This window comes from Balaenoptera physalus (assembly GCF_965194825.1).
Source record: "Balaenoptera physalus genome assembly, chromosome: 16".
In the NCBI taxonomy this organism is placed as follows: domain Eukaryota; kingdom Metazoa; phylum Chordata; class Mammalia; order Artiodactyla; family Balaenopteridae; genus Balaenoptera; species Balaenoptera physalus.
Genome location: NC_138898.1, coordinates 87,099,665 through 87,111,691, shown reverse-complemented (window position 1 = coordinate 87,111,691; position 12,027 = coordinate 87,099,665). Strand labels below are relative to the sequence as shown.

At 47.6% G+C, this 12,027-nt stretch overlaps 1 protein-coding gene across 17 annotated transcripts in view; it reads left to right on the top strand.

Annotated features, from left to right (window-relative positions):
* TRRAP (transformation/transcription domain associated protein) overlaps nt 1–12,027 on the top strand; it is a 119,177-nt gene that overhangs the window by 52,511 nt on the left and 54,639 nt on the right. For all 17 annotated transcript variants that reach the window (XR_014254775.1, XM_082429825.1, XM_082429827.1 and 14 more), the window contains 13 exons: nt 1,452–1,571; nt 1,807–1,926; nt 2,312–2,476; nt 2,573–2,754; nt 2,965–3,163; nt 3,597–3,725; nt 5,472–5,738; nt 6,921–7,127; nt 8,172–8,330; nt 8,426–8,560; nt 8,916–9,026; nt 9,920–10,066; nt 11,512–11,725. Coding sequence is in view for 16 of the 17 variants with exons in the window: in XM_082429825.1 (XP_082285951.1) it covers nt 1,452–1,571; nt 1,807–1,926; nt 2,312–2,476; nt 2,573–2,754; nt 2,965–3,163; nt 3,597–3,725; nt 5,472–5,738; nt 6,921–7,127; nt 8,172–8,330; nt 8,426–8,560; nt 8,916–9,026; nt 9,920–10,066; nt 11,512–11,725 (2,155 nt within the window). In the remaining variant the exon portion in view is untranslated. The remainder of the gene's footprint in view (nt 1–1,451; nt 1,572–1,806; nt 1,927–2,311; nt 2,477–2,572; nt 2,755–2,964; nt 3,164–3,596; nt 3,726–5,471; nt 5,739–6,920; nt 7,128–8,171; nt 8,331–8,425; nt 8,561–8,915; nt 9,027–9,919; nt 10,067–11,511; nt 11,726–12,027) is intronic.

Genomic DNA, 12,027 nt, shown 5'->3' with positions numbered 1-12,027 from the left:
CTTTGGTTTTCTACGTGCTAGAATTGCAGTATCTCAATATTTCTGATCCAGCCGGGTTTTGCTCTCATAATGTTTGTATGAACTCATGCATCTAACAACCTCTTGAGAGGAAATGCCACAAAGAATACATTAGACCTGCTAGAAATTGGGAGGAGTTCTATTTCCTCTGACTGACCAGCTGCCTCAAACTGAAAGCTCCTTGCTCCCCCTGCACCCAGGCCCCTGTGTATGTCTCTCACGCATACCACACTGTGATGGTCACGACACTGACTTTGAACAGCCCAGCCCTGAGCTTTCCCTCTTCTGTAAAATGGGGATGGTAATACCTGTCATTCCTGCCTTCCGGTGGTGACGCGAAGGCCAGAAGTGATTTCATGACAGTGCTTTGAAAACGAAAACCCTTAAGATGAAAGTACCATTGTTAGAAGGTTATTCTAATTTCAGGGTAGAACTTAATCTGCCTGAAAACTTGGAAACACTGTAGAAGAGAGCTCTAGAGGAGGCATGGGAGCAACGCTGAGCTATTTTTCTCATTTCTTACCCGTCGCACCGTTTTGCCTTTTGGCTTAAAGAGACATTTTGAGAAGTATCTCCAGTGCTGCTGGGACGTGGTCCCTCCTGACTGGTGTTTATCATCCCCATTTTACTGGTTTAGAGTCATGGGTATCCTATTACCCGCCACCCAGGATGGGACATCCAGGGGTCTTCCCTTCCCCATGGCCTGAATGGCAGACACAAAACCGTGGGAACTGACACTGTGAACCGAAAGTCGGAATGACACTCAGTAATTGGCCGCTGAGCTGTTAGCACGTTAAAAAATGCAAAATTCTTGGCATCCCACGTTTTGCATATGATTCCGTAAAGCAGTTTGTCAGCTTTATTTTCAGGCCTGGTTGGCAAATTTTTAGAACCACAGTCAGTCATTTATTTACGTTGATAATTAATTTCCAGGGTAAATACTTCAAGTATTTTCTTTGAGGACATTGTGCTAAGTTTTGAGGGTAAAAGAAGTCTGTGCCCTCAGAACTTAGTGCATGGGGAAGACCCCGTGATGTCATGGCAACGTGAGGGAATCCTAACGCTCATGGCCACGGGCATGACCCCCCCACCCCCGCCCCTGCTGGGCTCACCTCGGCAGCCTGAAAGGTCACTTCCAACACTTGTCAGTGTGCGTGAAAGCAAAGACGGCCCCATCACCGAGGTGCACAGTCAGCTCCCGCTCCCCTCCGCTGACAGATGAAATCTGAAGGCCGAGGGCAGGTAGTTTCCTTAGGCCACAGCTGTAATCTGAGATTGGCGAGTTGTGGCTTCCTATTGATACATGTTAACTCTGCTTCTGTTGGCTAACCTTGCAGATGTAGCTAGTGCCTAGCAGGGTCTGTAGTCACGTTGGTATCTCTTGCTGGCAAAATTAATTGGCCTATTTTATAATTTCTGGTCTTCTTCATTAGGAAATGAAAATTTGTTCGGCAATCATAAACCTTTTTCATCTGATCCCAGCTGCACCTCAAACTCTGGTCAAGCCTTTGTTAGAGGTCGTAATGAAAACAGAACGTGCTATGTTGATCGAGGTAATGGTCACACATGGGCTAATTCTAATTCTTCATCTGTTGCTTGTAATGTTTTCACTGTCATATTTTAGATGGGTTAATCTAACAGTATAAAGATATTGGGCGTTAATATTTGCTGACGGTGTGTGCACTCCAGTTACAAGGGGGAGAAATGCACATTGGAACCGTGTGAGGTCGCTAGACCAGAAAAGCCTCAAACCCCCAGAAGGTCTAGTTTTCACCACATGTTTTCTAGGCCGGCAGTCCGTTCAGAGAGCCTCTGATCAAGTTCCTGACCCGCCACCCCTCGCAGACGGTGGAGCTGTTCATGATGGAAGCCACGCTGAACGACCCCCAGTGGAGCAGGATGTTCATGGTGGGAGCCCGGGGCTGGGGTTGGGGTCCCTGCCACCATGCTCGGCGGTCTGGAATTTATATATCACTGTTCAGTGTCCTGGCTTTATTTTTCTCTAATGTATTTGAGTATTAGAAACATGTTGTGTATGTGAAAAGCTCAAGTCCAGGAATTCCCCTCTGTAGGATTTTGGTGGTGGTAACGAACGAACGAGCTGCCAGGATTATGAAACTCCAAGTGTGATGATTGTCTGAAAAGCACTTTTTAAAGAGGGTGCTTACAGTGATTTTTTTTTTTTTTTTGCCTGCCTTGAGAGATTTAGGAAGAACCTTAGAGTTTATATCATTTCAACATTTTGTGGGTTTTGATTAGCTTAAAACAGCTGTGTATTTTCCTTTGTTTTCAGAGTTTTTTAAAGCACAAAGATGCCAGACCTCTTCGAGACGTGCTGGCGGCTAACCCCAACCGGTTCATCACGCTGCTGCTGCCTGGCGGCACCCAGACTGCCGTGCGCCCCGGCTCACCCAGTACCAGCACCCTGCGCCTGGACCTGCAGTTCCAGGCCATCAAGGTAGCACGGCTCTCTGTCAGGCACCCGACGTCTTAAACGTTTAGTCGAGACTCAGGGAGAACCCTGTCAGCTTCCTCATTCTCTCTTCTTTGACAGATCATCAGTATTATAGTTAAAAACGATGACTCCTGGCTGGCCAATCAGCACTCTCTGGTGAGCCAGCTGAGACGTGTGTGGGTCAGCGAAACCTTCCAAGAAAGACACCGGAAGGAGAACATGGCTGCCACCAACTGGAAGGAGCCCAAGCTGCTGGCCTACTGTCTGCTGAGTTACTGCAAGTGGGTGCGCCGGGCGCTCTGCGCCACGTGGCCGGCTCCCCCGATAAGCCTCCTCCCTGGGCTCTGCGTAGCTGGCTCACTGCATGTGTGTCATCGCATTTGTTGTAGAGGACGGGCTGTAACTTTGAGCTGCTCAACAGCAAGTCGGACGTCAAACATAGTTATGAAATTTGCCATAATTTAACCTGCCTTCTTATTTTGACCCTTCAGAAGGAATTACGGAGACATAGAATTGCTGTTCCAGCTGCTCCGGGCCTTCACTGGTCGTTTCCTCTGCAACATGACGTTCTTAAAAGAGTATACGGAGGAGGAGATTCCCAAAAATTACAGCATTGCTCAAAAACGTGCCCTGTTTTTTCGCTTTGTGGACTTCAACGACCCCAACTTCGGAGATGAATTGAAAGCCAAGGTGGGTCCCAGTGTTACTGCAGGAAAAGCCACGGCGTTTGAGCTCGTTTTCTAGGGAGCCAAGGGCACTACTCGTGTTCTGCTGTGCCTTTCCTCGTCTGGGCCATTTATGAGGAAAATTTTCATTGTTGGGAAACATAAGGCAGGTCCAGCCGTGAACCAGTGTTGACGAGTAGTTTGTTAGTTCCCTTGTTTCTATAAAACAACTTGTTTGAGGTGTGAAGAGTGAACCAGGCCAATGTCTCTTTTCCTCAAGTTTTTAGCCTACCTTTACAGTTACCATTGTAATAAAAGACAAGATTATTAGCTGCACCCTTGATTGAAGTCTGACTTGATGGTTCAGCATAACCAAGCTGGTGGTCCTGCCACCTGGTGAAAGAGATAGAGAGCATGGCTTTGTTTTCCTTCTCCTTCACTGTAAAATTTTTTTGTAGGTTCTGCAGCATATCTTGAATCCTGCTTTCTTATACAGCTTTGAGAAGGGGGAAGGAGAGCAGCTCTTAGGACCTCCCAATCCAGAAGGCGATAACCCGGAGAGCATCACCAGTGTGTTTATAACCAAGGTGACATCACTAACCATGCATTGGCCTGAAAAGTAACTTGGGAGATGTGACAGGTTCACGGAAATAAGCTTATTTCCCTAAGGCTTTTATTTTTCATGATTGCGTTAATTTATAGCAGAACATTATAATTCTTACTAGTGAATTTATTAAGGCAGCCTCCATGTGGAATGAATTATCTTTTCCACATGAATAGATTCCAGTGAGAAACAGAATATATCTCAGTGAAAGATTCAGATGTCACAGTTGTTTTGTAGAAACCTCTATGGCTGGTCAGTAGAGTTTTCAAGATCTGTTTACATCTTTAGCTTTGCAAAAGGATCTACTAAAAGCCAATGAGAATATTAGACTGGATCCAGTTGTCGCTGTGCCCCTTTGCTGCCAAGTTCATGAACGTCGTTGTGGCACTAGGGTGTCTGAAGTTAGCTTGGGTCTCAGCACTTTTACAATAGTGTTTCCAGTTTGCACTAGTGAGGCTTTTGGAATCAAGTGTCTGCTTGAGGAATGCCTGTGCTGTGTTTCCCATGGTGCCTCGGCTCTCCTCTGCCATTAGGCTATTGAACTTCACCGGCAGACGCCGAGTTTGCCTTGAGGTTGTTGGACTGAGTGTTCGCGCACGGTTGGTGGTGGAGCGCTGTGAGCCGTGGGCATTCCCGCCTGTTGTGTGCCACCCGTGAGTCACCGTTCTCGGAGAGGACACAGTGGTTTCCTCACTGCTCCGTCCTGGGGTCCAGGCAGCGGGAGTGCTGTTCACATGGACAGGTTGCTGGGCCTCCTGTAGTCTTTGTCCCTTAAGACGGACCTCCTTTCTGCGGTTTTGACCCCACGCCCACCCTGCTGTGGAAGTGAGAGCTGAGCCCAAGGGATTATCTTTGGTCCACATACTGATATTTGCCTTGTTCTGGGCAGCTGTGGGGAGATGGTGACCCGGACTCGGCCCCTCCCGTGTACTGCCTTCTCTAGGCTGTGTCCTCGGGGCCAGACGCTGCCGACTCGGCACAAATGAGGAGCTGGGATCTCCAGCGTCGATGGGGATAAATGGTGCGGGGCAGGCTGGCGCCCTGGGGAGGGGCCGCCGTGAGGCAGCACATCCAGGGGAGAGGGGGCCCTGGTGAAAACACCGTTATCGTGGAAGACTTTAGTCTGGCAGGTCCTCTGAGAGACAGAAGGTGGTTAGGGTACTTACTGGATGGTGCAGTCAGTATGCTTGATTCACTAGGGACGTGTAACATGTTCCTCAGAGTGCGCATTTTTTTCTTACATTCATGAAACACATGTAAAAATCTGTCAGATACTTGATTGCATAGGAAAGCATAACAGTTTTTTTAAAAACAAGATTTTTTGGTAAGTAACATTTTCTGATCATAATACTAAAAAAGGACAAGGTTATTAACGGTTGACCAGAAAAAAATCTCAATTACTTGGAAATTAAGAAACTCAGTCCTGAATCACCTTGCATTGAAGAGCTAGTATTCCTTTTCTACCTCAAGCCCCTTTGCCCACTGCATTCTGACTTCTAAGCCTGCCCCTTTTTTCAACATTAAAATAAATGTGTCGAGTTTGTCATCTGTATGTAATAAAGGAAAGTTGATGTGACGTCATTGAGTCCATCACTGTAAAGCTTAATATTATGTGTGGAGAGAGAGAGAGAGGGAGAGAGTGTGTGTGTGTGTTTCAAGGCCTAGACCTGTCGAGTGGCCCTTCAGGGGCAGCAGAGCAGCAGTGCATCCTGTGCTCGTGCTCTCGCAGGTCCTGGACCCGGAGAAGCAGGCGGACATGCTGGACTCGCTGCGCATCTACCTGCTGCAGTTTGCCACGCTGCTGGTGGAGCACGCACCCCACCACGTCCACGACAACAACAAGAACCGCAACAGCAAGCTGCGCCGCCTCATGACCTTCGCGTGGCCCTGCCTGCTCTCCAAGGCCTGCGTGGACCCCGCCTGCAAGTACAGCGGGCACTTGCTGCTGGCCCACATTATCGCCAAGTTTGCGATACACAAGAAGATAGTCCTGCAGGTACTCGGCGGGCCCCCCCGCCCCGCCCCGTCCACCCGACACCACGCGCACATGCTGCTCCCGCAGACGAGCGCAAGCGCAGCCTCCTTCCCTGTTTATTGTCTTGCCCAGTACATTTAAAAGTGATCCTCGCTGCCGTCTCTTTGTGACTGTAGAAGCTCCACGATGATTCATTCTCACCCTTCTTCCCTGTTCCTGCTCGGCCCGCTCCTTCCTCTGCAGCCTTGCTTTCGAAATACGACAGTGTCTGCTTTGTCCGCCTCATGCTTCTCTACCCGTTGCATGAAAATGTGTTAGTCAAGGGCCCCGGCCCACGCCTTAGCTAAAGACAGACAGTAGGCACTCTTGAACCCTCGTCTCCTAACCCCTCTTCGGGTTGACGACCTGAAGCACTTGTTCCTTGCATTGCTCAGTGGGTTAGGCTTTGTTGTCAGGCAGGCTGAGTTCGAGTTTTGTTTCTTCCCCTCATGAGTTCCGTGACTCTGACTGAGTTCGTCAACTGTTCTGTGTAAGAGTTAAATGTAATCATGCACTTGAGCACTCAGCCTGTCTGTCCCACTAAGCACCTGGTAAGTGCTGGCTCTCGTCCTGTCCTGTGAGTCACTCTTGATTGTTTCCTCTGACCACTCCCTCTTGGGAACTTTTCTGGACCGGAGACCCCAGGGGCATCTGTGACACCCTGTCATTCTCCCAGGCATGCAGGCTCAGCAAGTTCTGTTGTTTCCAGCCCCCGTCCCGTCCCCTCCGCCCACGGTGCCAGTCGGCTGGTCTGTGTTCCCATGACCTCACTTCCATCAGACCTTCACTTGAACTAATTCAGCACTGTCTCTGAGAGTGGCCCCTTTCACTCCATTTTCTACCCTGGGGCTGGAGTAAAACGATCTGTATCCCTCAACCGACTTCCCACTGGTTACGCTAGAGGAGCTGCGTCCTGCTCGTCTTTGTATGCTCCACCCTAGTTCAGCACGGGCACATAGTAGGTGCTCGGAAAATATTAGAGCAAACATATTCATTGACCAAAACTGAATGAAAGAGAAAGTAACTACTGCGGTTTTTCCTAATAAGAGCCCTAAGGAATTTCTTTAAATTGTTTTGCAGAAATATCATGCCTTAGTTCTAAGTGATTGTTTTCATCTTGTTTTTTAAAACCTTCATTCTATCAGTATTTCTGTCCTGTCTTAGGTTTTTCACAGTCTTCTCAAGGCCCATGCAATGGAAGCCCGAGCAATTGTCAGGCAGGCAATGGCTATTTTGACTCCGGCGGTGCCTGCCCGAATGGAGGACGGGCACCAGATGCTGACCCACTGGACGAGGAAGATCATCGTGGAGGAGGGGCACACTGTCCCCCAGCTGGTTCATATTTTGCATTTGATAGTGCAGCACTTCAAGGTGTGTAGGAAGTACTGTAGATTGATGTCGATTGCTTCAGAGCAAATACCCTGTCAGGCATTTGCTTTGAAGTTTCGCCTGTCTTCCATTTTCTGCAATAATAAGGTGGTCATGCATCTTTCAGTAAAGGTAGTTCTGATCCATTGGTTAGTATGGGTATGTGTATGGCCTTATCAACATGGAAATCACTGTAGTTTAGAGAATGTGGCCCTGGTATAAGCTTTTTGCTAAGATGGCATTTTTCTTGTAAGTACAGTTGACCTTTGAACAACAAGGGTTTGAACTGTGTGGGTCTACTTACATGCAGATATTTTTCCATAAACACGTACTACAGTATTACATGCTCTGCGCTTGGTTGAATCCGTAGATGCGGGACTACGGATAGAGAGGGCCGACTGTGAAGTTTATACTTGCTTTTGTGACTCTGTCAGGGGTGGGCACCACTGACCCCTGTGTTGTTCAAGGGTCAGCTGTACTCAGTCGTCCACGAATACAGATGAGCTGTTACTCTAAGGTGGGAGGTAGTTGTCATTAACTCTAGATTTTGGTAACTTGGCTTGAAGGGGTCGCTGGCACCACCTTCTCTATAACCAGATCACCCCCTTTGTTGGATTTATTTATATGTAGATATTTCTTGTAGATGTTTGGGTAGAAGAGAAAGGATTGAGTTAAAAGCTAATTCTTTTACAGCCAGCTCTTTTAGAGTTGGGAATTTGCCTCTTGGCATGGCTGATTTGTATGACATCAAGTCTGAAGTTTAACACACGTGACTAGACTTGCCTACCTAAAGGTAATTCAGTGTTCAGCATATTTTAAAGATGGTCCTAAAAGGCTGAAACACGCTCTTATATTGGGACTCAGTGGGGTGTGGGGGGAGAGATAAACACACATACAAAAGATGATGAGAATTTCTCTGCTACAGTTACGGTTCAGAATTCTTGGGCAGGAAGTTGGGTTGTGTGTGTCGGGGCCGAGGCGGGTTACGTGGGCATGCGTGCGGGGCGGCACGCAGTATCCCTGGCGTGACCCGGCCTGCGCCCGCAGGTGTACTACCCGGTGCGGCACCACCTGGTGCAGCACATGGTCAGCGCCATGCAGAGGCTGGGCTTCACGCCCAGCGTCACCATCGAGCAGAGGCGGCTGGCCGTGGACCTGTCCGAAGTCGTCATCAAGTGGGAGCTGCAGAGGATCAAGGACCAGCAGGTAGGGCGTCAGCCCCTCGAGTCTTCCCTGACTGTTCCTTATGCCTCTCCCTGGAGAACAGTCAGGAAGGTCAAGTGTGGGTGTGTTTCTTTAAGCCGGATGCAGACATGGACCCAAATACAAGTGGAGAAGGAGTCAACTCTGTCTCATCTTCCATTAAAAGAGGGCTGTCAGTGGACTCTGCGCAGGAAGTGAAGCGCTTCAGGACGGCGACGGGAGCCATCAGCGCAGTAAGAGCACGTGCACAGGCTGCGAGCGCCTTCTTTTACGGGTTCATTTGTCCAACAAACTTTGTATGTGGGCCGAGTGCCCGGCGCCGTGCCCGCAGGACAGCTGGGAAAGGCTGCGCCCACGGCTAGAAACCCCACGATGTCCCACATTGCTGGCTTCCTGGACCTTGGGCCCTTTCAGTCTCACGCACGTGACCCCATACTTTCTCCACGGCTACTTTGCTTGTCTTTCTTCTGCGGAGACCACGCCGGCCGGTGGTGTCCCTGACGTCCAGGATGGGGTCTGCCCAGGGGAGGAGGGCCGCGTGCAGTTAGTGGGCTGCGCTGTTGAGAACTCTCTTCCCCCCGTCTGCAGGTGTTTGGGCGGAGCCAGTCTCTGCCGGGTGCGGACTCCCTCCTGGCCAAGCCCATTGACAAGCAGCACACGGACACCGTGGTGAACTTCCTCATCCGCGTGGCCTGTCAGGTGTGGTATCTGTGTGTCTCAAGTTAGGGATCCTTCTGAACAAAGGCTGCTTGATAGGCTTCAGTGAGTTTGATTGTCTGTGATGGTTTAGTCAAAAAAGAAAGACAAACCAGGGTCTGAGAGCTAGTTTTGTCCCTTTCATACCGAATTCCGTTTATTTCGTGACTTGCTAATATCTGAAATCTGCCTGTGTTTTATAATAGGATTTTTAAAAACATTTTTTTTTTCAGCGGTGATGAAGTAATGGTATAGCTTATAATAGCATTTTGGTGTTGGGGAAACATGGCAGTTCAGTGATCTTGGGCAAATCACTTGACTTTCGAGTTATCTATGTCATAAAGGTGTTGGGATGACCCAACCTACGTAAGTTATGGATAACATTAGTAATTCAGATGCTTTATAACTTGCATTTATCATTCAAATCAGTAATATATTTTCATGGAGTTGTTGGGAATCAATTCCTGAAACTTTTCATTTTTATATTTCAAAAAACCTTGTAACTGAAATTTCCCTTACAAAGTAGTTTTTATAATTATTAAAAAATAGTATATCTTGCAACACTATTGAGGATCTCCAAGTACTGAAAACAGTCTTCTAAACTCTTCAACCGATCCTTTCCTGTGTGCTGCAGCGTGCTGGGCACGGCCTGGGAGGCCCAGCTAATGGATTAATCGCACAAATGAGTGCAGATCACCACTGGCCCACTGTGAGGGAGGAGGGGGTGTCCCCAGGGGGAGCAGAGACAGCTGGGTTGAGGCGAGGTTGAGTCAGACGGAAGAGGAGGTGGCCAGGAGGTGGAGCGCTGGGGTGGGAGGGCGCGGGGCAGCAGCGGGCGAGAGGCCTGTGAACACGTGTGCTGGGAAACTCGGGCTTGAACGTGAGTGAACTTCCAGGTCAACGACAACACCAACACTGCGGGGTCTCCTGGGGAGGTGCTGTCCCGCCGGTGTGTCACTCTCCTGAAGACGGCCTTGCGACCGGACATGTGGTCCAAGTCGGAGCTCAAACTCCAGTGGTTCGACAAGCTGCTAATGAGCGTGGTAGGTGTGAGGGCCCGGGCATGGGCGGGCCACCAACCCCAATCTCCTTGCCCGCGGCTGGTCATGGCCCCTTTCGCCTCCTCCTCTGGCCACTGGCTAATGAGGAGGGAGTGTCTTTCGCTGAAAATGGCTCTAAATCTTCAGCTCTCACCTCCACCCCAGGGAGAGTTGGGAGTTTTGAAAACAGAATACTTCTCTTGCCTTTCACAGATTAATTTCTTAAACCCACCTACCCGCTGGCATGGAATAAACATTTTTAGTTGACTTATGTAGCCACTTTTAAAGTAAAGTTGAATTTTTAAAATAGATTGAATGATGGACATAGCACTGTATAGTCAGGTAATTAGAGATAGCCCCAGATGCTAATTATTTGTTGGGTTTTTTGGTTGTTTTTGTTTCTGTGAAAACCACTATTCTGTAATTTTCTGGAGGTTGCAGAAGCTGTTCTCTTGCCTTATCCATTTCATTACCAGGATACAGTTCAGTTTATCTAGTTCTGTGGTGAAATTTGAAAGCTTTTGGTCTCAGGATGATCATACCTACTGTAAGCGTTTGTTATTTTGTGCTGCAAAGATTAGCATCATTGCTCAAGTTTTTTGAAAGGTTAAACAGGTTAACCTGTGTTATGGAAACAGAGTAATAGGCCCCCTGAGTCTGCAGCACGTGCTTCGCTTCTAGCTTGGTGCTTAACTTATTTGCAGATTTCTTTCCTCTTTTTCTCTTTGAAAGGTCAAATTATTTTCCTATCAAATGTAGTCACCATTGAATCAAGCTCAGCCCCTTCACAGGCTGACGTTTTCTGAGGGCGCTGGGTCTGCTCACGCTGACTTCCTGCCTTTCCCCATGATCTGCCTCACAGCAGTGCACACACACGGTGCACCTGCAGGGCATGTGTGTGCGCCAGCCACAGACACACGTGTCGTGAGGCCAAACTTAAATCCTTACTGTAAAACTTGTGCTCTATTTTCTATTTTTTTCTTTTGGGTTTTTTTTTCTTTCTTTTTTTTTTTAATGCTGACAATCTGTTAGATTGATTTCATGATACATAGTTTCAAAGATACTTCCTTTTGGAAGGATATGTATTTTAACTAAAAAAACATGAGAAAAAAGCAAAATTCATTGCAATAGTTGCCTTTTTAAACCAGATTTTAGTGATTTTCAAAATTTTAGTACTACTTAATATCGAATATTAATATCTTTCATGAGCTTAAGGGAAGTTTGACTAAATATTTAAAGAAAATTTATTAAAAGGAAGATTATGAAATCCTACTGTGTTAATAAAATATGGTGGTCATTTATCTTTCTGATGTGTTTATTCTTCAGTGGTTGTTTATTTCATTTCCAAGTACTTATTGACACGTGTAGTTTTAATTTCGCTTGGTTTCTGTTTGTAATTCGCTGTAGTGTTTATCTCATCTGTGTGTGGCCTGTGTTCTCCGTTGCAGGAGCAGCCCAATCAAGTGAACTATGGAAACATATGCACAGGATTGGAAGTGCTGAGCTTCTTGCTGACGGTGCTGCAGTCCCCAGCCGTCCTGAGCAGCTTCAAGCCCCTGCAGCGTGGAATCGCGGCCTGTATGACGTGCGGAAACACCAAAGTGTTACGAGCCGTCCACAGCCTTCTCTCACGCCTCATGAGTATTTTCCCAACGGAGCCAAGTATGTGACCTTTGCCGTTGGCACCTTTCTTTCCGAGTGGATGGGTGGGCACAGAGCTTGTTAGCTGAGAACGCTCATCCTCCTGTTACTATAGTGAGCATTTTATTATTCTGCTTTTCTTTGTACCTTTAAACTTTCTTTAAAAGAAGTTGACATAAAAACTTCATGGTAGCAGTCTTTACATTAGCAGTTTTTTTCCAAAGCAGTTTTTTGTCTGCTTTGGAAATACAGTTTTCTTCATCAGCTGAACATACCATTTCCATATGGTATTTAAAGGAAGTTAGGTTAAAATATTTCGTCAA